Below are 24,966 nucleotides of genomic sequence, written 5' to 3' on the forward strand. Positions count from 1 at the left end.
TACAAAATATTACAAAATTATTCAAGAGTTAAAAAATTAATTTTCAATCAAGCATGCTTATAATTCCCGACTTTTTGACAAAAAATCATAAATTCCCGACTTTTTCCCGACTTTTGGCGGATTTTGGCGAATTCTCGACTTTTTCCCGACTTTCCCGATTTCCCGACTTGAGTGGCCACACTGTCTAGGCTTCAGTCAGTAACCGAAGCAAAACCAACCAGCATCACGGATGAAGGCAGTAGTGACCTGTTTTCACAAGAACTTCTGAACATTTTCATCGAGATGACAACAACACTGCGTAGTTGCAAAACTCGCCAGGAACAAGTAAGAACGCTTGGAGCATTCATTTTAAAATACAGTTCGTATAGTTTACTCGTTCTAATTATGTTGCATAATTCAAAGAATTTTTATTTTAGTTTTTAGTTAGGATGCATATTGGGTAAATTCTTGTTCTAACGTCAAAGATCTGATATGGCAACAATAGAGGCACGATGGAGTTAAATGCTGTTCCCTTAGTATGTGCTTAAAGGACGATAGCCGATTGTGATCATATCACACTTTTAATATTCTTTATTTTTTTGGTTTCGTTTCAGGTTATGTAAAGGATTTTTGCTCTTCCGAGTTTTAATTTTGAGCTAGTCGACGCGTTATGGTGGTAAGCAAGGGTTGTACTGAAATCATACCCATACCACAGACAAACAGACGTGACTCTCCATACAAATTATTTTTGAAATCCATCGTCCTTCATCAAATCTCCAAATCACGGCGACGTCAGCGCTGCCTGGTGAGCTTATGCCGAAGCGCAGCCCAAACACACCAATACAAACCCATTACTGTCATGTGTCATGTCAGTGTATGCGTGAGACAATCAAGCCTTAACGATTGTAAACATTAACAGCTGTTTCGAAATAATTTTGTTGTTGCTGATCATCAGTAACAAAATCAAAATAAATAAATCAAGACCGACGGCCGAAAATGACGGTGGGTCGGTTCCGTTTCCAATGGCAGAACCTCATGAGGCAAATCATGTGGCAGCACCTGCAGCGATGCAAGACAAACACAATGACAGAAACCACACCACTGGTCCTCCCCGTTGCTTGCATGTTCCGTCTAAGATTCCTCCTCCACCGAAAACATGAACCATTACACCTGATACCATCATCAACAAGATATCCCGGTCACGAAAACACCAGTAGTGGCTGCCGGAATAGGAAAATCCAATTCAAAACTAACGGAATTGATCTCCACGATGGGCGTTTGGAAACATTTGCAGGGAGCGTGTCCACGGCGCAATTATGTTGCCAGCCAACAAAACCAAATGGGCCGAATGAGACGAAAAAAATCGCGAAGAGTGGCGCTCACGATCGACGCAACATCGTCAAAATGCCAAAAGGACGACCAGCAGCAGCAATCTGAGCAGCAGTCCGCGAAGGATAAGCAGGTTGCTCCGAAGGAGATGACTCCACCACAGGATCCGGCTTTCTCCGCAGTGGAGCAGGCCTATCTGGTTAATAGTGGGGTAAAGGGTATGCCCTCGCTAGTCAGACGCTCATCTGACTCTGGCCGAAACTTCCCCAAATTTGACCCGCAAAGTCTGGATAGTGGATTACCGTTGGATTTTCTGAATTTCATTATATTTTTTTGTTTTCATTTGCTGCCTCACACGTGCTCACGCTCAACCTAAAAAAAAAACACACACTGAGAGAAGACGGGCGAGCTGTCACGACAGCAGCGCCATCAGTGCCGGGTGAGTGGATGCCGAAACAAAATTGCATTTGAAATAGCCGTTTTTGAAGGACGATGGTTCGGCACTCGAGTGTCCCGTCTGTTTGTCTGTGCCCATACCGTTGTGTATTGTTTGATAACATGTTGAACTATTGAATAGGAAATTTAAAAGAACTAAAACGATCATTGTATTTCAACGTTACACGAGCATACAAAAAGCTTATGAAATTTTTTTCACTGCTGGAAATCTTATATATTATAAATAAAAGTAATTATGAAATACAGTAAGTTTTAACCCACTAATATTTTACAGTAATCTTTCTTTTTCACTAAATCTAAATCAACAATTCATGTTAAAAGCTATCTTCCAGCTGGTTCCCACTAGCCCCAGTGCAACAAGCATCGCTCTTTACCGCGATACGTGTTGCTGCGGCTCGCAAGCGTGTGTGTCCTTCCCGAAACCGGATGCAATAACTAATTGCAAATTAGCGAGTCCTAATTAACTCTCTCCTTCGCTTCGCCTCCCACCTCAACTAGTGTGCCGCTTGCACTCCTTAAAAAATCCATACTAATGTGACTTTTTTTTCTTGCAGGTTCCCCGAAAATGCTAACAGCCACACTCGAGCACGGCCAGGAGGATGTAAATCCAGATGATTATTTGGAGCTAAAGCAGCAGCCGCCACAACACGCGACCGAATCGGGCCGCGTACCGTTCCGGAAGTCGCCGTTGGCTCCGTTGAGGAATAACCAACAGCAGCAGCAGCAGCAAAAACTAGGGTGCAAACGACAGTCGGCGGTCGAACCGTCGGAACAGTATCCACTAATAAAGCTTAAGCGACGTTACAGGGAGAAGGAAAACAGTGAGGAGGAGCGGCCACGTCAAGAAGAGAAATCGCCGGAACCGGTTAGGCGATTTGCGCGGACGCCGCTGCAGCGGAAACTCGACGAGGACATCCGGTTGATTCTGCAGGATACCGTCCGGCAGGTCGAATTTACGAAGCAAACGAGACGCCGCCGACACCGGCTGAGTTTAGCGGCGAAAGCATTCGAGAAGAGTCCGTCGGAGCTGCTGGTTGATCGGCAGCGGAGACGGGTCGAGCAGAACCGGATCCGCGACTGGGATCGGGTTGAGGTTTTTCGAGAGGAGGAGGAGGAGCAACCGCAGCAACCGGAACCGGTAGTTGAAAAGCCTGAGGAAGTTGAGGAAAAGCGGAAGGAGCCGGAACCGGAAGTTGAGGAGAAGTCGTTGCACCGCAGGTGTGTTCACAAGAAGGTTATTATCAAGCGCAAGAGGCCGGCCGTGTCGAGTTCGAGACTTTCGCTGTCGAAGGAGTTTCACCGGAGGCGGTTGATCGAGGAGCAGCAGTATCTCTGGACGAAGGACGAGGAGAAACGGAAGCGACGCAAGTGCCAGCTAGACGGATCGAGCTCGTCGGACAGTTTTCAAGAGGAGGCGAAGGAGGAGGAGCAGCAGCCAGAGAAAGAGCAACCGGGTGCCAGGCTCGGCGACGGTCCCGGCGTTGATCAAATGTCCATTCACCATCAACAGCAACAGCAGCACCACCACCACTACCATCTGCCAAGCACAACCACCAGCAGCAGCAACTTTCCGGCGTCGTCCACGTCCTCCCTTCTACTGCTGACCTCGGCAGCAGTTACCGGAGGAGGAGATTCCGATTCGGACGGTGGCCTTGCCGACGGCGGCATGGCAGGCCATTCGCACTACACCCGTAGCAAAGCGAGCCGCATTCAGGGCCAGATGTCGCTGGAATCGGCTACCGATATGGCCATTGCCGCGTCCCTCAATGATCTACCGCGCAGCAAGGTGGCTAGTCTGCAGGGCCGCCTGGACACCGGGACGGCAACCGAGCTCGCGATCGCCCAATCCCTCAACGAAAACCAGCAGAACGCGCTGAACTCGGCGGCTAGTGCCGCTACCGGCTCCTCCGTCATAATAACCCAACAAAGCTTGCCGGAAACGCCTGCCAGTATTGCAGCGGCCGCCAACGCCAACAACGCCCTGGCCACGCTGTGCAATATCGGCAACTCGTGCTACCTAAACTCGGTCCTGTACACGCTCCGATTCGCGCCCAACTTCATCCACAATCTGCACCACCTGATCGAGGACACGGACAGCGTCTACCAGCGGCTCAGCCAAAACAAGCTGAAATCGTCCTCGCTCGGCCGGAACATCCCCGGTCTGCACGGCGCAAGCGGACGCAGTTGGAGCAGCAAAGACCTAGCCTCACTCGGAGGCTCCAGCAACAACTCCTCATCTTCCACGCTCGGCGCTGCAACCTCGAACGGAACTTCAAACCTGCCCCCTTCGACGCATCACATTCGGGAGGAGAACCTGCCGCCCAAAACCAACCGCCAGGTCGTGACCGAACAGCTGCACGAACTGTTCCAGAACCTGCACCGGAACGAGGCGATCGATACGGCCGAGCCGTACCACGCGGGGAACATCCTGCGGGCGGTGCAGGACGTGAGCGCGACGTTCGAGGGCAACCAGCAGCAGGACGCGCACGAGTTCCTGATGTGCGTGCTGGACAGCATACGGGAGTCGTGCCAGTCGCTGATCAAGACCATCACCGACCATCCGGACGTGCTGATCAATACGTAAGTCTCTAATGTCACTTATTCTTTTTTTCCAAATAATCCTACAATCTCCTCCTGCAGCTGCCCGCCCGTGCCGGAGTGCATCGAAACGTTCGTGCCGGAGGCGAAAAGCAGCGGCGCGCGTGTCTTCTTCCGGCGGCGGAAGGACCCCGCCAAGACGGCGGCCTCCAAGCAGCAATCGCCCGTGAACGGTGGCGCGACCACGCTTCCAAAGGCAGGCTCCGGCGGTGGCGGTGGCGGGGATGCCGCAGACCAGTTGGCCTCGCTCAAGAGTGCCCTGCTGGCAGGCGGCGGCACCAAAGCGGCCTCCGCCGTCGACGATGCGATCGTTCGGGACCGGGTGCAGGCGCTCGGGTTGGACTTTTTCCGGGACGACTTTGAGGGCGTGACGGTGGCGAAGACCAAGTGCTTGGAGTGCGAGACGTGCACCGAGCAGAAGGAAACCATGATCGACATTGCGATTCCGATTACGGCGAGCGAAGTGAGCGACGCGGCCAAGAATCCGCAGCTGTTTTATCAGGTAAGAATTGAGGGGGTTGTTTGCCGACACAGGAGTTACGAACAATCAAGAACAAACAAGGACGATTTGCAACAGATCAGTTCAACTACTTGCTTATGGCGACGACATTGACATAATTGTGAGAGACCTAGAGACGGTGCTAGACAAGGTGAACGAGTTCGTGTACGCCGACAACGACACCAGTGTTGAGATACAGACTCGTATCCATGCTGCAAAACACGCCTACTTCGGAATACGGACATCTGACCAAGTGCCAGGGCTGTTGAGTCGGAGCCGGAGCCGGATTCAGTGTGGTCGGGAGAAGTTGAATTAAGGTGGTGAACACCCGATTTTCGGGGATCCAGGGATTGGAAATTCGGGACTTGGAACTGCAAGTTTCTCATCTTTCCGACGAATTGCGGGTCCGCAGTCTCGTGGCGCTGCAGGAAGTTTGCTGGAAGGGGAAGGATTACCGACAGTACGGTGGCGCGTGATTGGGTGACGGTCAGTCAACAACAGAATGTGTTGGTTGAGAATCAAGGACCCATTCTTCAACTTGAGCATCTTCAACGTGCACAGTCCGCACATTAGAAGTGACGCCGATAACTCGGACGCATTTTTCGAGCTTCTTGACCGCGAGTACAAGAAGTGTCCAAAACACAACGTCAAGATCGTCAACGGCGACTGAACGTTCAAGTTGGTCAGAAGAAGAGTTCATACCGGTTATTGGGAGGTTCAGCGCTCACCAGCGATCGAACGAAAACGCTCTACGACTCATCGATTTCGTCACCAGTATCTGGCGATGGCAGCGCTACGCCAACGTTTGTCCGAGGTGAACAAGATTCGGTACCGTCAACCGCAACGGTATAATCTGAAGCGACTCGAGAACCACGAGGTCGCTACCCAGTACGAGCGCGAATTCGCCGCTGCGTTGTCAGAAGATAATGAGCTCGCTGAAGCCCCTCTGGAGGCCTGCATAGAGTCGGCATAGAGCGCCATTAGTTAAGTAAATAGAGTCCGACAGAACGGTTGTTTTGACGAGGAATGTCAGGTGATTTAGGTTTCAGTGGCTGCTGCGTAACACCCGTGTGAACAAAGAGTCGTACAAACAGTTGCGAAGACAGCAAACCAATCTCTTCCGGGATGAGAAGCGTCACCAAGTGCCATGGAACAGCTGTATCGCTAGCAATGGAACGCGCAAGTTCTCAAGAAGATCTGCAAATCCCGAAACGACATCATGTCGCGAATCGAAATTTGCCGGGATAAAGACGGGGGAATCTTGACGGACGAGCGCGAGGTGAACGAAAGGTGGAAGCATTTTCAGCCTAGAAGCGGAGTACCAGGGTGACGGAAGAAACGACATCAGCGGTATGGTGGACAACGGGGACGAGCCAGTACTCATGGTAAGGGAAGTTAAGGATGCCATCAAGAAGCTGAAGAACAACAAAGCAGCTGGTAAGGATGGTATCGGTGCTGAACTCATCAAGATGGGCCCGCACAAGCTGGCGGCCTGTCTACACCGGCTGATAGTAAAGGTCACTTTTCTCAACGCGGCTTACAAAGTGCTGTCTCAGATCAGCTTCCCTCGTCTGTCGGAGCGAGCAATGGATTTTGATGGATGCAGCGTGAAGAAACACGCAAGGGACTGCGGCAAGGCGATGGTATCTCTGGTCTCTAACATTGGGCTGGAATGTGTTTTGGGACAGGTGGGCTTGAACATGAGGGGCACGATTATCAACCAATCCAGCCAGTGCTTCGCTGACGGTACGAACATAGTTGGCAGAACGTTCGAGGAGGTGACTAAAAGGTACACTGATTTGAAGCGGGAAACAGAGAAAGTTGGATTGAAAATGAATGTGACGAAGGCAAATTATCTGTTGGCAGTAGGAACCGAGTCCTTTAGGACTCGCATAGGACCGACGCGATGATTGACGGAGACGAGTTCGAGGTCGTGGAGGAATTTGTGTACATCGTATCGTTGGTGATGTCGGACAATAACTGCAGCAGAGAAAAATTCAGAGGCGCATAATCATTGGTAATCGTGTCTACTACAGACTCCACAGGACCTTAACCTTCCTAAGGTGTTAGGGTCTATATGTCCTAGACGGCTTAGAAAATGTGCTGTAACTTTTATTCATTATAACTTACAGAATTGAAACTTTCTGACTTTTCCTAACTTTGTAAACCAAACATTTTGCAACCGGAAGCAACCTCCAGCGCCACCTAGAAAGGTCGCTACAAAAAAACTTACGTTAAAGGTGTTAAGGGGTCTATATGACCCCGGAATTGAAAATGCTGGCAAAAATCCATTTTGCAACCGATTTTCGTTCTTTTGGACGCAAATGAAAGGTATGGATGTCTAGAAAGGCACCTGTGCTATGCGAATTTGATTTGGCCACTTTGGTTCCTGGGAATCGATTCCAAAGGAACAAATTTTCCAGCAAACCGGCTCTCCGGAGTTTTATTATATTTAGCTATGGATTAATGCATAATAAACTATATATAACATCTAAAAATACGAGTCATACGTCTTGGAACAGGTTGCATGCCATTTGGATCATATCTGGCCACTCCGGAACCGGTTCCGGATACCCTGGAAGTGGTCAAATGGCTATTTTGGTAAAAGCCTATCGTGTGTCATATCAAACTTCATGGAATTACAAGCCATGCACACTGGAACCAGCAAAAAGCCAACTGGACCATATCTGGCCACTCCGGAACCGGTTCCGGATACCCTGGAAGAGGCCAGATTGCTATTTTGGTAAAAACCTATCGTGCGACATATCAAACTTCATGAAATTACATGCCATGCACACTGCAACCAGCAAAAAGCCAACTAGACCATATCTGGCCACTCCAAAACCAGTTTCGGATACCCTGGAAGTGGAGAGATTGATATGTTTGTAAAAGCCTATCGTGCGACACAATCTGCAATCCAGTTGGCTTTTTGTTGGTTTCAGTGTACATGGCTTGTAATTCCATGAAGTTTGATATGTCGCACGATAGGTTTTTACCAAAATAGCAATCTTGCCACTTCCAGGGTATCCGGAACCGGTTCCGGAGTGGCCAGATATGGTCCAGTTGGCTTTTTACTTGTTCCAGTGTGCATGGCATGTAATTCCATGAAGTTTGATATTTCGCACGTTGGACTTTTATCAAAATAGCAATCTGGATACTTTCAGGGTATCTGGAACCGGTTCCGGAGTGGCCAGATATGATCCAGTTGGCTTTTTGTTGGTTTCAGTGTACATGGCTTGTAATTCCATGAAGTTTGATATGTCGCACGATAGGTTTTTACCAAAATAGCAATCTTGCCACTTCCAGGGTATCCGGAACCGGTTCCGGAGTGGCCAGATATGGTCCAGTTGGCTTTTTACTTGTTCCAGTGTGCATGGCTTGTAATTCCATGAAGTTTGATATTTCGCACGTTGGACTTTTATCAAAATAGCAATCTGGATACTTTCAGGGTATCTGGAACCGGTTCCGGAGTGGCCAGATATGGTCCAGTTGGCTTTTTTCTTGTTCCAGTGTGCATGGCATGTAATTCCATGAAGTTTGATATTCCGCACGTTGGGCTTTTACCAAAATAGCAATCTGGTCACTTTCAGGGTATCCGGAACCGGTTCCGGAGTGGCCAGATATGGTCCAGTTGGCTTTTTACTTGTTCCAGTGTGCATGGCATGTAATTCCATGAAGTTTGATATTTCGCACGTTGGACTTTTATCAAAATAGCAATCTGGATACTTTCAGGATATCTGGAACCGGTTCCAGAGAGGCCAAATATGGTCCATTTGGCTTTTTGCTGGTTCCAGTGTGCATGGCTTGTAATTCCATGAAGTTTGATATGTCGCACGATAGGCTTTTACCAAATTATCCATTTGGCCACTTCCAGGACATCCGGAACCGGTTTCGGAGTGGCCAGATATGCTCCAATTAGCTTTTTGCTGGTTCTAGTGTGGATGGCTTGTAATTCCATGAAGTTTGATATGTCGCACTATAAGCTTTTACCAAAATAGCCATTTGGCCACTTCCAGGGTATCCGGAACCAGTTCCGGAGTGGCCAGATATGATCCAAATGGCATGCAACCTGTTCCGGGACGTATGACTCGTATTTTCAGATGTTATATATAGTTTATTATGCATTAATCCATAGCTAAATATGATAAAACTCCGGAGAGCCGGTTTGCTGGAAAATTTGTTCCTTTGGAATCGATTCCCAGGAACCAAAGTTGCCAAATCGGGTCCGCATAGCACAGGTGCCTTTCTAGACATCCATACCTTTCATTTGCGTCCAAAAGAACGAAAATCGGTTGCAAAAATGGATTTTTGCCAGCGTTTTCAATTCCGGGGTCATATAGACCCCTTAACACCTTTAACGTAAGTTTTTCTTAACACCCCTGCCGTTCTACGCATAATTGTCCCATGTCAGTTTTTGACGATTTTGACTTTATGCCATTTTTAAGTTTAATCTGATGTGTACTTTAAGAAAAACAAATAAAATCTGGTACTTTGTTCGGAAACTCATCAAAAACAACACCAAGTCTGTTTGTCCCATCGTTGAACTTCTACGCATAATTGTCCCACCAAGTATTTTCTTACACGGAATCATTAGTTTGACTAAGCATTATGCCTTGTTTACCTGTTGTATAGCAAGAGGATCACAAATAAGGGTGATAAACTGCTAACTGGGGCGATTAGGGGCACATAGGGCGAATAGGAACCCACGGGACAATTATGCGTAGAAACACAGAAATCGGTCGAAAAATTTCAATCGCGTTTTGCTCAGTTGCACTTTTTTGAACATGGGACAATTATGCGTAGAACGGCAGCCCAGGAAGGAGGAAGATGGGTGTGCCTCAGCAGAATTGGAGAGTAGCCGAGTCCAGGACCGAGTGCAGTGACAGCGCAAATGGAAACAGCTCATGACCTGAGGGTTGTTGAGCAATACAAGTAAAATAAGTGGTGAAGACTAAGTACACGGGTATGAATCTTCAAGCAATTTCAATATGGCGACTTGTATCAGAAGAAAGCGAAGCATTTTCGCTAGTTCTCACTGTTCTGTGTTCTGCGTGCACGTCCGCAAACATCGACCACACACATACTAACACAAAGCGCCACCAAGAGACAAAAGGTGATTACGAATATTTTTGACACTTTCGTTAAAAATATGCGGTTTTGCAAAAACAAATAACAAAACAAACTTTAAAGTGTAGTTCGGCTGTCAAACTTGTAATTCGTTGCTGATTTGTTCGAAAATTTGCTAAAAAAAATAATTTTTATGCAGCACCCATTTTGGACGGACATTTCTGTTGTCACCTTCTGGTTCCTTGGATTGGGCATGGATAATTTTACAGTGTAATAAACAGGGCAGCTAACACCACGCGGCGCCACTGTTCCGAATGAGAAAATGATACAGATTTTTCAGACGAGTTTCAATCCCGTGCTAAGTATCTGCCGATATAAGGCATCGAACCCTCAAGGTTCGTGTAGGACGGACGACTGTTGGCGGCGTACTGACTTTTATACTAATCGTTAGAATTAATTTCTAAAAAAATGTCAAAAAACGGTTGACAACTGTTATCAATTGTGACACAAGTCTATACTTTTTTTGCTGAACCATTTCTTGCCCTCCTCATCCGCAGAATTCGTGCATCACCCGGGAGTACTTCCGCGGCGACAACAAGTACCGGTGCGAGGTGTGCTGCGGCTACAGGGAAGCGATGCGGTCGATCTCGTTCGAGGTGCTCCCGCGGCAGCTGATCCTGCAGCTGAAGCGCTTCAACGGCGACATGGAGAAGATCAACAGCTACATTCCGACGCCGTTCGTGCTGCGGTGCTTCTGCAACACGTGCCTGCTAAAGCCGGACTGTGATAAGCCGCACATCTACCGGCTGTACAGTGTGATAACGCACGTGGGCGCCCGGATGTCGGTCGGTCATTACATCGCGTACACGAGCTCGCTGGACGTGCACGGCGAGTACTTTGGCTGTGGGAAGGACCGCCGGAAGCAGGCACTGCTGGCGGGGGGTTCGATCGACGGGGGAAGCTTCGGGGCGGGTGCGGGTGCGGGTGGTACCGGAAGTACGGGTAGTCAGAGTGGAAAGAGCAGCGAGAAGAGCACCTCCGGCCAGCTGAAGAAGCTGTTTGGCGGCAAGAAGGCGTCCAGCGCGGGCGACATGAGCAAGAAGATCAAGAACAACAACAAGCTGAACCTGATCAACGGGATGGAGGGCTTGAATCTGATCAATGGCGCGGGTAGCGCCCTGGGCAATAGCAATACGGTGAGTTGCCTTGTCAGGCGAGCTGCGATGGCAATATTCAAAATTTATTTCTTCTCTCAGGCCTCGTTCGGTTCGCAGTCGGGCGGCAACAGCCCGAGCAGCAACGGAACGCCAACCAGCGGTGGCAACGCCGCGTCCCTGCTGGCCAGCCGCGCAATTCCGTGCGCCGGCCTAAACTGCTGCGGCATTCATCTGAAAAATAGTCACCTTAGTTTGTACGGCCCCGGTGGTCCCCACCACCACCACAATCATCACCATCACCACCACCACCACAGTACGGACAGTCCGGACAGCAACGGGATCGCCGACTACGCGGAACGCAACGGAAGTGCTGCGGCGACGCCGGCCGCCTTCGAGCAGAGCTTGTCCCAGCAGCTGTGGCACATGTGCGACGACGACAAGATCAAGATCATGTCGCAGCAGGAGTTTGAGGAGCTGCTGTCGCCGAACCGGCGGCACGTCATTACGCCGTACTTGTTGTTCTACGCGCGGTACGACCTGGTGCCGAGTGCCGCCGCGGCAGGCAAGAAGGACGAGCCGTCGTCGGCGACGAAAGGGACGACGGTGGCGGCTGCAACGGCCGCGGACGTGGATATGGCCGCCGCAGACTAATGGTACGGTAGGTGGCCGCTTGTTTTGTTCCGACTGGCAGCGGGAGCAGGGTTGAGGCAAGACCAGCAGCAGCTGGTTGAGGTCGCTAGTCGTCGCGTGGTCAGGTATCGAATTGTCATCATCGTTGTTGTCTCTTTGGTTATCACCAGGGCGTTTTATTTGTCGCGGGAGATTGCGTGTTAAAGAGCGGGAGAGAAATGTAGTAATGGAGACGTTGAAGATTCGGAAGAAACGTTGTTGTTGTTGTTGTGTGGGGGTTTGCTCGGGATTGTCGGGTTGATTGAAAGGAGAAAAAAGACAAACTACATTGTTAAGCTTTGGTACGTTTATTTTTGAGGTACTGTTGTTTAAATGTATATGATTTGCGTACATCTGGCTGAAAAATAAAAACAAAACAAAATCTTCGTCTGTTCAAACATGTTACGTGACATACTCTTAACATTAACGGTTTTTTTTTTCTTGGAAGAATGAGTTTTGGTTTTGGTAATAATTATTACTAAATTGATGATTTAATTATTGATAGTATCTCAAGCTCTGGGTCTTTTGGGAAAAAAGTGGCTGAATGTTAATCATTAGTTTATGGGACACTGGAACTGTCCAACTTAAACTAACGTCCATCGGTGCTAATTTTGCTAAATTTGGCTGGGCTGGGGCTTCTCCAGAGTGTAGATACTGGCACCGGCCAGGACCTTCGTCTCGAGGGGTTGCTTGGGTGTGAGATTATACTTTCGGTGATTTAGCATACTTCACTTTACACACTTTACTTTTTTTATACTTTCTTGATGCAAAACTTTTGTTTTACAATTCAACGATCAGAACTAGCCTACTTGATTTACCCGCTCACTGAATAACTAATGATGGAGTCCTTTTGATCACTATTTATACTAAGTGTCGAGATTAGGACTCCATCCCACTCCTTTGTACTAAAATATCGGTTCTCTCAATTATGGGAGGGGAAGTGACCTTGGTTCCGGTCAAAAACCGCGAGCGCGTGGACATTCCAAAGGTATCGGAAATTTCCACTGCGAAGTGAACTCCTGTCTTTTCTCACGATCAAGCTAGTGAAAATTTCCATTATTGTTTTTCCACGGTCACATCGATTGGACCATGACTTTGGGAATTTGAATACTGTTGGTTCGGCATGTTCAGTATTATTTCAAACGTTCCCACTAAAAGGCGGTGCTTTTAATAAAACAATCTTTATTGAAAGAGGTTTGAGAACGGAATGAAAATTATTTCAGGTGACACCTTGCCGGTGTCCTATGATCGTTGTCATGCAGTTGTTAGCGGTTGCCACCAAGCTGCTCGCGGTTGCCACATAACACCCCCGCTCAATCGCGGAGTCCGAGCTTGGTCCAGAGTGCTTCGAACTGTCCGCGTGCTCGTCGGCACATGGATCGCCTTCTTGATTGGCTACCGGTCCACGTTGTAGACCTCGCCCCGCTCGACTCCAACTCACTGTTGATGCCGTTCTTCGCTTCAAAACTTCAATCGTCGACGCCAGGTTCTTCACGACTGCCTCAGTGTTCCGTGCGTAGACAATCAAGACGTCCTCGTTGGAATCCGGGGTTCTGCGCTCCCGTTCGCTGCGCCTCGTGAACCCTTCTGCTGGGCAGTGGTCACGTTCTGGTTGCGAAGGGAGCGCGCCGGAATGTTCCTCCTCGCCCTCGTCATCCGTCAGCTCAGCAACGACCGGCTGTCGTCCAGACGAATCCTCCACGGCCTCGTCCTGGTCTTCCGTCAGCTCTGCAACGACGTGTTGTGGCTCTGATGGACCAGCGATGAGCTCCATGACACTCTCGCCATCTGGAACAGCAGCAACAGGCTCCTCCTCTACCAGTTCAACCACAGCAGGTTTCTCGTCTCGGATCATCCGCACCACAGGCCGGTTAGGTGCCCCCGCTGTTTTCGGTTGATCTTGTCGGCGCTCGTCAAACACCATGTCGCGTTTCCCGTACGACTTCCTAAACGCGGTTCTCGTCTGCTTCGCTGCCAGACTCACCCCGCACGCGCATCGCTTTGGCCAGTTCTTGATCTTGGGAAAGCTCTCCACCATCTCGTCCCTCCAGAGGTTTCTCATGTTCGCCTCCTCAAGGTGGCCAAACCGACGATGCCACAACTCGTAATCGTCGTTTTTGGATGCCATCGCAGTAGCACGTGTGCCACCAGGTCCGTCGTTCCGATAAACATCCAGCGCGTACAAATGGCCAGATCGCCGACCGCGGCACACCACGCGTCCGCCTTTTTCGATGGAAACGACGCCTCCGGCGATCTTCACTTCCATACCGATGTAACGGACCTCAGTTTATGGCCATCGCCCGCTACTTATTTGGTTTAATTTTTGCCGACCTTAAAGTGTCCAGTATCAAGGCGTCATCAGGAAATGTTGACACACTTACACACTTTTTCCTCGATTTTGTTTACAAGCAGTTTTCGACACTCCAAAGGTAGCTTCTGCGTATTGGAATCAAACTCACCAATACATTTAGACTTAAGCTCGATTAAGACCGATGAGCTTTATCCGGACTTTAATTAATCCATTTCCAAAAAGCTTTGCTCAAAGCTTTGGAAACCCTAATGAATTATTTCAAATGGAGAAATTTTTATGGCACTTTCTACGACTTATTGACTTCATGGTATCTTGGGCCAAAGCCATGTTAACGATTTGAAATTAATCAATTCTTAATTTTTTTTAAAGAAAATATTAAATTTAATAATGTCGACGAAAGACACAATCTCGTTTCGAATTCCATAAGTCTCCGTGTTGTCCAAACAATACCTCATTTCCGAACCCATCATTTGATCAATCACTTCGGTTATCGTTATCTTTATCTTCTTCGTTGAGATTTTGTCTCGCATTATCATGCGCATCTTTAAACATTGTTTTCATTGCCACAACATAATCATTATAGTTTAGATCACTATCGCTGATTTTGTAGATCGTACTAGGAATTAAAGCTTTCCTACCAAACAATAATTCGAACGGCGAATAACCGGTCGATGAATTAATGGTAGTATTATATTCAAACATAAAATATGGGATCAATTCATCCCAACTTTCGGGATTTCCGCCGATAAAATTTCTTAAATAAATTTTAAACTCTCTATTAGACCTTTCTACAAGATTTGCTTGCGGGTGATATGCACTCGTAACAATCTTTTTAATGTGTAAAATTTTGCACACATGCTGCATCAATTTACTCACAAAATTCGTACCACGATCCGAAACGACTTCTTTCGGAGCGCCAAATTTACAAATAAAATGTTCGACAAAAGTTTTTGCGACCGTACTGCTTTCTTGATTAACCATGGGAGCAACGGTCAAAAATCTTGACAAATCGTCCTGAATTACTAGACCACAATTAAATCCGTTGGTCGAGACTGGCAGCATTACTACATCCATGTAAATTTTATCGAAAGGTTCATATGATGTTGAAGTAATCTTCATTGGCATCTTATTTGTTGGCCAAATTTTATTTTTCTGACAAGCATCACATTGTTTGACGTAGTTCAACACATCTCTTTTCATATTGTCCCATGTAAAAAGAGGACTCATTCGTTTCAACATTCGTTTTCCTCCAACATGACCACCTAGTGGTGCGTCATGAAAATCTTTCAACACCCTGTCTCTATCCTCCGGCTGAACAAAAACCCGTTCACTCTCTGTAAGATATAATGAAAACGTTTTTGAAAAGGTTTTCGCAAAATATCGTAAAATATTCAACTCTAAATTGAGTTTTATTATTCTGTGGGAAATAATTTGAATTTCTGAAACATCTTTCGCAAAATTAGGGCAATTATGAAACCCCTCAGACAAACAATCAAATAATTCTTCAGCTTTAATGATGGATCGATATGTTCCATTCAAAATGCAACCCCATAAATTCTGTTCAGGGATGACAAATATTTTCCCATTCGTATGATCTTTCAGCCCATGCGGAAGATCAACATATTTGCTGAGTTCTTTATGTGCTGTCACGCTGTTTATAATCATAAACGTTGCTTGAGCTTTTTCAAGAGGAAATAATTTTTTTGAAATTTTCAACGTGTTGAAATCAATTTCTGCTTCTTCAAAATCCTTAAAAGACAGTATTTGATTATTGTTTCCATTATCTGTAATAACATCTAAATTCTGCAAATCATCCATTTTTGGATCCCATGTTGAATTTTTAGATACAATTTTCGGTGAATCGTTATGAGCTATTTTCTTTGCTTGATTTCGTGTGGTAATTGCAACCAAATCATGAATTGGTTTTTCCTCTTCATTTTTCAAACGCGAAAGAAAATCTGCTACAACATTTTCCTTGCCTTGTTTGTATCGTATGTCACAACCGATACCTTGAATTTTTAAACGAAGCTTCGTTAAGGTTGGTGAAGTTTCTTTTAAGTGCCATAAAGCAACTAATGGTCTATGGTCAGTATAAACAATAAAATTTTGATTAAATATATAATGTTTAAAGTGATCTACAGCCCAAACAATAGCTAATAGTTCCTTTTCAATTGTGAAGTATTTACGTTCAGCCCCAATAAGTGCTCGACTTGCATAAGCAATTGGGTGATCATTAGTTTTTTCGTTCGTTAACACTGCCCCAATAGCATAATCGCTAGCGTCAGTGGTTAACACGAAAGTATCATTATAGTTCGGACGAACTAATAATGGTTCTGAAATCATTTTTTTTTTAATTCTTCAAAAGCTTTTTCGCATTCCGCTGACCAAATAAATTTAACATTCTTTTTTAACAACTCATTTAAGGGTTTTCGCTTTTCAGCAATATTTGGTATAAATTTGCCATAAAAGTTCACTGTTCCCAAAAATGATCGAACATCACGAATAGTCTTCGGAGTTTTCATGTCTTTAATTGCTTTTATATTATCTCCTGTTGGTTTGATTCCATCCTGACAGATAATATGTCCCAAATATTTGATTTCCGTGTGTAAAATATTACATTTCGACGGTTCAATTTTCAAATTATTTTGCCTCAAAGCTTTCAACACTTTCCGCAAATTGAAATTATGTTCTTCGACAGTTTTTCCAAAAACTACAATGTCATCTAAATAAACAAATGCTTTAACAGGTTGTATGCCATAAATTATGGTAGTCATCAACTTTTGGAACGTCGAGGGGCTGTTTTTTAACCCCATCGGCATTCTAGTAAATTCGAAGTGCCCTTTGGATGTTGAAAATGCTGTCTTAGCAGCGTCCGCTGGGTTTATTGGAATTTGATAAAATCCAGACTTTAAGTCAATAGATGAAAAATATCGACTATCTCCAATATTATCAAGAATTTCATTGATTAATGGAATTGGGTAAACAAATGGTTTCGTAATCAGGTTCAATGATCGAAAATCGACCACAATTCTGTAACGTTTGTTACCCTCAGCATCAGTTTTTTTAGGTACACACAAAACTGGTGCATTCCAAGGACTTTTACTAGGTTTGATAATCCCCAAATCTAACATCTCATCAATTTGTTCATCAATATGAACTTTCGTCGCTTCCGGAAATCGATACTGCCGCTTATTTATTGGAATATTCGTCGTAGTTTCAATGTCATGAATGGCCATTTTTGTACACGTCAAATCATCGCCTTCCAAGTAAAATATGTCTTTATACTGCTCAATGATATCCTCCACTTCATTATGTAAAATGTCATTTAAATGGTTTATTTTTACCAATTCAAATAACCTACATGTTCTTTCATATCCCTTCAGTTTCCTAAACTTTTTCTGGTCAACAACAATTTATTTCATGGTGGAGTGGCCCGTGTATTGGTTGCTGACAATTAAAAAAAAAACTAAGGCAAAGCGAAGACATCTTACCTAGCATTTTGGTGAATGAACCAAATTTCTATAGCCGACACTGCAAGAATTTTTGTTTTGCTGGAACACTTCTTTGATTAACGACAATACAAGGTGGAAATATGAAGACCAAGCGGAGGAGTAGAATGAAGACAAAGTTGTGATATTGCTTTTAATTAAAATTCAACACAATTTTGTTTTATTTTATTTTTATATAAATTTTTATTTACCCTGTTTCTTTTGATACAATATATGAAAAAAAAAATATATGAATGATTTTTCATTGTTCAGTTACTCGCGGAAATGGGCTAATAAGGCTTCACGAGTCGACTCAAGTGTTCCTGTCGAGACGCTGTGCAGATCATAGATCCACGACGTACCTCTATGGATAAATCTTTTTAATTTGGCCCAAAAAGAAATTTTGAGCTCCCAATCAAGATACGTGGGGCACCAGAGGTCCACCACGCCTTGAGCCTCAGCGTAGAGATCAGGAGTCGCTGGGCCGGGTAAGGTAGCCATTAAATATCGGCGATAAAACATATGCTGGATTTCTCTCCATGCTTCAGGCATGGAGAATAATCCGGAAAAGAAAATGAAATATAAAAATTTCAAACTGGCTGTCCAAGCTAAGGGTATGCCATCACCGGATATGACCGGTCTCTGACAAAGTCCTTGAGCTTGAATCGCCCGCAAGCGATCCGAAGTTCTAGCATGTTCATACCAATACTGCGTTGGATATGGTACGTCTAGGACATACCACTTCCGATCGCGCCCGAAATGAGAAAATCCATCAGTTGGCAGGCGGGCCATATTATTTGGCACCACCATCCAGCGAGGATTTTTCTTGGTATAATGCTTTACAGAGCGAAGGTTTTCGAGCACCTTCGTGAGGGTGGATTCGAAAACCTCCGCTGATAACGGAAAATGATTCGCCGATATGTAATTAGATTTGGGTACTACCTGAACATTATAATCGATCCAATGGTTCATCAGCTGCTCTCGTGTACGCCGAGATTCTTGGCGTAGCAGCCGACGTTCGCGGTGTTCGGCAGTCTCGTGGTCCTGATCGGCATCTAGGATCCTTGGGCGTGTTGCTACCTGGCTGCCGGTCCATGTCATCAAACGGTTTCCGTTCCGCGTCCACGTTGAGTATCGGGTCCGGGGCTGCTGCAGTGGAAGGGCTCGATCTCCGAATCGTGGCCGAACCGTAGGAGGTTCGATCCGGCTCCTGTACCGCTGCAGTGGGGCCGCTCGATCTCCGGACCGTTGCTGAGAAGTGGATGCTCCATCCCACCGCTGTCACCAGATTGTAGCTGCGTAACGTCGGCGGACGAAGGTTGAGCGGGAATTGTGATATTTTCTATCGGTTCTCCAAGACACTACACTTCACTAAGACTTAAATCATTTATTCACGTAATTTTCCTAAGTTTTTAACACATAATTTTACATTGAGTTACACTTATACTTAATTTCTCTTCTCGTCTTTAAAGCACAAATTGCTTTACCGAACTCAGCTCAAATGCCCAACTCTTCTCCCGCCCGTGTGGATCAATCGGACCGCGCACTGGACTCACAATTCAGAGGTCGCCGGTTCGAATCCCGCGGCGGGCGCTCTAAAATTCTTTGTGTAAATATGGGTATTCGGCGCCGTCGCTCCGTGCCATACTTTCATACACTTAGGAGCCCAGGGCGGCGAAGTCCTTGTAGATAAAAAGGAAGACACTAGTGGTTGGTACTAGCAATGGTGGCCGACAGCTATAAAGTCAACTTCGTTTCGTTTTCTCTAAAATGTTGGAACCATTGGTTTTGTTCAACCAATCTTTTGTTCATCTAAAAATGTGTAAAAGGTTTCATAAGTGTGAAATGGTCATCGTGGGTCTGAAGGAGAAGGCAAATCCGAATCGTAAGTACCCGAAAGTCATCTGTCGGTACATAGATTCGTGGACAACCCGAAGGGTTCCAGTCGTCATCATCATCATTAAAAGACCATATTATTAAAACAGCATGTTGTGTCGCCGAGCCGCCGCACCGAGAACAGATTGCACTGCAACTCCGGCACGTACAGCACGTCGTTGACTACTGCATTTAGCCACTTCCCGTTCCGCAGTATCTTCACCCGCACGGTACCGGCCGACTCTGCAACCAGCGATTGGCCAGATTTGGCCACAGCAATCCGCACGTTCCGATCCAATGGTCGCAGCTCCGCAAAGAGCGACTTTTCTCGCACCATGTGAGCCGTTGCTCCGGAATCCAGGTACCACTCGATTCGTCCGTTCATCGCAGCAGGCGACGCCGAAAAAACACCAGCGTTGTCCGTAGCAACACCAAACGCGATCTCGTTTTCGGCCGTCACATTGGCTCCGCTTCTCGGGTTTCGCGCAAACCTGCCGGACTTGAATTCTGGCTCCCTTTCGTCCGATCGTCCATCGGGGCAGTCTGCTCGCTTGTGACCGGGCCGGCCGCAGCCGAAACACCTGATTTCCCGTCTTTTTCCCACGAGCACAGACTCACCCAATCCTCCATCTTCTGGATCCTGCGGGGCAGCTTGCGCGTTCCGCTTGACCTGCTCGTCCAGAACCCTTTTCTTGACGTACTCGAGCGTCAAGCCCTTTGGCTCGATCGTCTCGACCGCCGTGATCAGCGCGTCGAACGATCTCGGCAGAGCCAACAGCAGCTGGCAGACGATATCCTCCTTCTCGAGCTTGACCCCGGCCGCCTTCAACTCGCGTAGCAGCTTCTCAAACTGGAGCAGGAAAGCTTGAACATCGCCGCCCTCTACCAGCCGTAACTCCTGGAACTGCTTCTTCAAGAAGAGCTTTCCAGCGATTCCGACGCGTTCGAACACGTCGCGCAGCGCGTCCCAGGTCTCCTTGGCCGACCGCGCGTCCTTCACGTGGTCGAGCTGGTCCTCGGCAATCCGGTTGACCAGCAGATTCCGGCAGCTTCGATCCTTGGCCACCCGTTCCGCCCGCAGCGCTCGCTTCCTCTGCTTATCATTCGCCGAGTCCGATTCCAACTCCGCCAGACCCGCCAGGTCCAAGGGCGCCTGAACACAGTGCAGCAGGCCCTTGTCCTCAAGCAGGACCTCCATCCGGAATTTCCAATTTCCGTAGTTTAGTCCGTTCAGCAGCCAGATTTTCTCCTCAGCCATCTTCGGACAAATTTCTTGAGAAAACTTCTTCAGGCCAAAACGTGAACTGGGCCCATAACCTAAAAGGCGGTGCTTTTAATAAAACAATCTTTATTGAAAGAGGTTTGAGAACGGAATGAAAGTCCTATGATCGTTGTCATGCAGTTGTTAGCGGTTGCCACCAAGCTGCTCGCGGTTGCCACCTAACACCCACGACTGTTGAACGCTTGGCATGTCCAATGATCTTTGTACGTATATTCGACTGATGAACTTTTTGGAAGTCTTAGTTTTATCGTACGTAAATTTGCCTTTTTATCTTCATTTAAATTTTGAAACAATATTTTGCAAACTTCAAACTTGGTCTTACTTTTATTACGCGGTTTACGGCTCATAACCCCCGTGTTTTTGGTTTTACCTTTATACTATAACCTTAGCCTTCTGTAGCTGCGTAACGTCGGCGGACTAAAGGTTGAGTGGGATTTGTACAATTGTACAATTTGTCGTTTCGTCTCAATCATACAAAAAGTTCCTCCTATCATTCACTTCCTCCTATTTTAAATTTGATGTTAATCTTTCTTCTTCGAATAACTGAAAATTATTTCACAGTCTATTTCTCGTCTGTGCAATTTATGTTGTACCAGAAAGCGGACTCACCTTGATCTTCTGCAAAAAAATGCTTTTTGAGGCTTTTTTTTTGTTAAAATTCTAGTTTGTGCACTTTTGTAATTCAGTATTACAAGGATTTGTAATTTATTGTAATTTAGGATTACCTAATTCTGAATTATTTCATCGATTGTAATTTGATGTTACATATGTGTAACTCTGAATTACAGATATTTGAATTGTAATAAGCTATTACATTTGCAAACAATAATCATTTTGAGCCAAATAATTTCGAATAGGTTTTTGTGGACATTTAAAAAAGGCTTGTTGATGTAAATCCGGGTTACGTTTTCCGATTTCCTCCTCGTCAGCGGGTGTTGCAATCCGCATGGTGCCATGCTCCTGAACTGCTACAGTGTTTTTCACTTCAATTTGCAGTTTTGTCTTACTCCTAGATATTTGCCTCCCGGTGGAGAATCCGCGGCATAAGTTATGGAAGTTCCATTATTGGGGAGGAGTTAATTTCTCAGAATTGAACCGCCAATCAGCTTTGACTACTGTTAATTTGGCTTATTCTGTCTTCTAGTCTTTGCTCTGTTTGTTTTGTCTTGATGCATCCAAAGCCGTTTTCTTGGCTTCTATTGACTTCCTCGGCAAGTTCCTGTGCGGCTATCTATGGTCAAATATAAATTTTGAATAAAAACAGAAAAGGTTAGCTACAATAAAGTAATTTCTATACTGACGACCGAAAAAAAACATCCATAGGATCCAGTTCTGTGAGTCTTAGTCATAATTTAAATTAGGGTAGAACGCACGAACTAAGTCCGGTGGGCGCAAGTACAGCCGAGGGCCTACGTGACCTAAAACACCAAGTCGAGTCTTGATAAGTGGTATGAACCGGCGAAGTCGGCGGATTCTGAGATTTTTAGTTCAACAAATTCTTCTACAGATTTTTCCAACTAAGGTTTATAATTGTGACAGAGGACCATCCATAAACCACGTGAACACCGCCATGGACGAAGACAATTATTGTCCATAAAAATACAATATTTTTGTATGAAGCGTGGACAATTCTGAAAATAACCTCAGATATTTTTTTTATATATGAAATCAGGTAAACTATCTATTTTTTGACTGTTTCAAATGTTATGCTTGATTTTATTATTTTGAATTTATTTTTATTGAAAATATAAGAAAATTTCACAAAAGTTTAACTTGCTATCATTTAAAATCGAACCAATAGTTTCCGAGATATCGCCTGTTGAAAATTACAGACTAATAAGGTGACACTTAGAAAAAAATCATTTTGATCGACTCGAATTATTTGTGAGGCTGTCACTGAGAAACTTATTAACCAATTTTCAAAGTTTTAGAGAGACCAAAGTGTTCAATTTCGTTTGCATGAACCGGATTTTTAAAGTTAGCTTGAAAATTTTAGGTCATTCGATTAAGGATCAGTTGCTCCAGTTTCGATCTGATGTAAGAATGGAATTTCAATTAATTTAATTGAATTATTTTTCATTTTTTTAATCTTTTCTACAAAGTTTTCCTAAACTCGATAAAATTTTCTTATAGGAATTAATCCGGGGAACAATTATGTAGAACATCGCAACGTGCTAGGATTCAATCCCGATAAGATACAGGTTAGTTTTCAGAACATTGTTTAAAAACTTTGCCGAAAAAAGTAAACTTCAAAAATATCCTTTATTTTTTTGGGATCAATTCCTAGCACTTCGACGTCGTCGTGCTATCTTGTCGCACCCGCCATTTCGACGTTCCGAGAAAAACGCGTTTTAATGTTTGACCTTGAATATACAAAAACGAGAGCACGCAATGTAAACAATAACAAACACGTTTTGTTTGGCTGACCATTCTGTGCATTGTCCCAAAGTTTGGTTGAAGTTGGTTGCTGGAGTCCCGAGTTATAATTACAAATGTTTACGGTAGTCTAGCTTGTACGTGCGACAAACGCATCCTGACTTTCCTGGCCTGAAATCCCTTTGGCCTTTTGTCGCACTTACATCAGCACGACAAGATTGAAACTACTTTCATATATAAAGTGACAAAAATGCACGGAGTTTTTTCGGTTTTTGTTGAATATCTCAGGATTGATATCGAATTTTGGGGATCTGTGACGGTCAAAAGGTGAGGGATTGTGAGCTGCACAATATGACGTTCTTAACTCAATTTGGCCCAAAATACGACAAGTTAGCACGATGGCGACGACTTGTTGTAAAAAGTTGTTTCCCGGATCAAAGCCTATAAGAAACGTAGAAATAAGAAAGTTCTACAGGATTATGGAAAATTTTCTATAATAAAATGTAAAAAGTTACAATTCTCCATAGTAAATTGATTAAAGTTCCATACTACCCAAGTAACCATCCAGCATTAATATAAATCATAAATCAGCTGTTCATCAGCATTCACCAGCTAGTTAGTCATAAAACAGCTAAGATCAGAACAAATCAGCCCTAAAACAATTGCTTTAGGCTTTGCTGAAATGCAGCTGAATTAATGTTGCTCCTAGCAACACTGGTGCATTTTTTCCCATTATCTGGCAACACAATAGAGGTGTGAAAGAGAGAGAATGAAGCAAACGAAAATAAACACATTTCTTACTCGCTCATCCCTTCAACTAGAACAACCATCACAAACCTGCGGAGAAAATTTCCGCTGTCAGTTGGAATAAGGGAATTTTTCGTAAGAGCTGAATAAACAAAATGAGGACTAATGTTGCGATTATTATGAAAGAGAATCGCTTCTTTTGAAAAATGTAGGTTGGCCTAAAGGTTGACATTTTTCGGGCCTCTTCGGTGCCTAAAGAATCTTCAGAATTCGCCGTGGGTACTGGGGTACTGGTCATAAAGGAGCAACCTGCCCCAGCAGAGTCTGATGGAGCATATACCACAGAGTTATTTTAGGTATCATGCGAAGTACAAGCATTGGTAGGTTTAAAAACAGCTGCGGTAAACCAACTCCAAATTGAGCGAATGGATAAAGGCGCAGAAAATTCAACACATCGGCGGCAAACTCAAGCATCAAGGCATCACATCTCCAACATCTACCTTTCACGCAAAAAAATCGGCTGAGTCGGTAACGTGGTAGTAAACAAACCAAAAATAGATCAGAAGAGGGGGAGAGCCGAGAGAGCCACATTGTTGCTTCTCTCAATTTTTTTTGCGTTTTGTGCAGGGTCGGATCAACAACAGTAGAGGCTAGCTGGAAATCAGAAATAAAAAGTCCAAAACCGATCGCAAATCAGCTGTAAAAGCGCTTTTAGTGCAGATGTCTAAACTTGTTAGCAATAATCCGCAGCTGGTAAAGCGCTTGTAGTGCTGAACACTGACTTGTTTTAGTGCTGTTTGGTTACTTGGGTAACTTCAGATCAAAACTGAAGCAAACTGAACCTCAATCAAATGAGCTCACATTTTCAGTCTAGCTTCTGGGGTCATACCCAAGTAAAATTTTAGGCTTTATCGAAGCCGTCACAACCGCTATAAAACCTATCAGCCAAAACCAACATTAATGAATGCCCAAAATAAAACTATTCAGCAATCAAGATGCTACCATAAAATCTTAATAAAACTAGGTGGTGGCTAGCTGGTCTAAAAATGTGGTGTCCACGTGGTTTATGGATGGTCCCTTATTCCTATCGAGAAATTAAAAGTGAGAGTGTGTGCAACATGGAGTTAAACTTT

At 45.2% G+C, this 24,966-nt stretch overlaps 2 protein-coding genes across 5 annotated transcripts in view; one reads left to right on the forward strand and one right to left on the reverse strand.

Annotated features, from left to right (window-relative positions):
• LOC120431490 (uncharacterized) overlaps positions 1 to 12,166 on the forward strand; it is a 37,126-nt gene extending 24,960 nt beyond the window's left edge. For 2 of the 4 annotated variants that reach the window (XM_039596622.2, XM_039596741.2), the window contains exons 2-5: positions 2,319 to 4,344; positions 4,405 to 4,864; positions 10,486 to 11,124; positions 11,185 to 12,166. In XM_039596622.2, coding sequence (XP_039452556.1) covers positions 2,330 to 4,344; positions 4,405 to 4,864; positions 10,486 to 11,124; positions 11,185 to 11,736 — 3,666 coding nt within the window. In that variant the 5' untranslated portion in view covers positions 2,319 to 2,329 and the 3' untranslated portion in view covers positions 11,737 to 12,166. Of the gene's footprint in view, positions 1 to 593; positions 656 to 2,318; positions 4,345 to 4,404; positions 4,865 to 10,485; positions 11,125 to 11,184 lie in introns of all 4 variants that reach the window. The other 2 variants (XM_039596687.2, XM_052706444.1) reach the window with 2 other exon arrangements.
• A 683-nt stretch (positions 12,167 to 12,849) lies between these two features.
• Positions 12,850 to 14,801, reverse strand: LOC120413282 (uncharacterized). Its single transcript, XM_039574019.2, has one exon. The coding sequence runs from the start codon at positions 14,018 to 14,020 to the stop codon at positions 12,974 to 12,976; it is 1,047 nt and encodes a 348-aa protein (XP_039429953.1). The 5' UTR covers positions 14,021 to 14,801; the 3' UTR covers positions 12,850 to 12,973.
• Between the last annotated feature and the right edge of the window lie 10,165 nt (positions 14,802 to 24,966).

The sequence above is a fragment of the Culex pipiens genome, chromosome 1 (genome assembly GCF_016801865.2).
Source record: "Culex pipiens pallens isolate TS chromosome 1, TS_CPP_V2, whole genome shotgun sequence".
NCBI lineage: Eukaryota > Metazoa > Arthropoda > Insecta > Diptera > Culicidae > Culex > Culex pipiens.

What these genes read in the sequence shown, in the direction of transcription:
- LOC120413282 (XM_039574019.2), bottom strand. Translation starts at nt 14,020, where the DNA reads ATGGAAGTGAAGATCGCCGGAGGCGTCGTTTCCATCGAAAAAGGCGGA.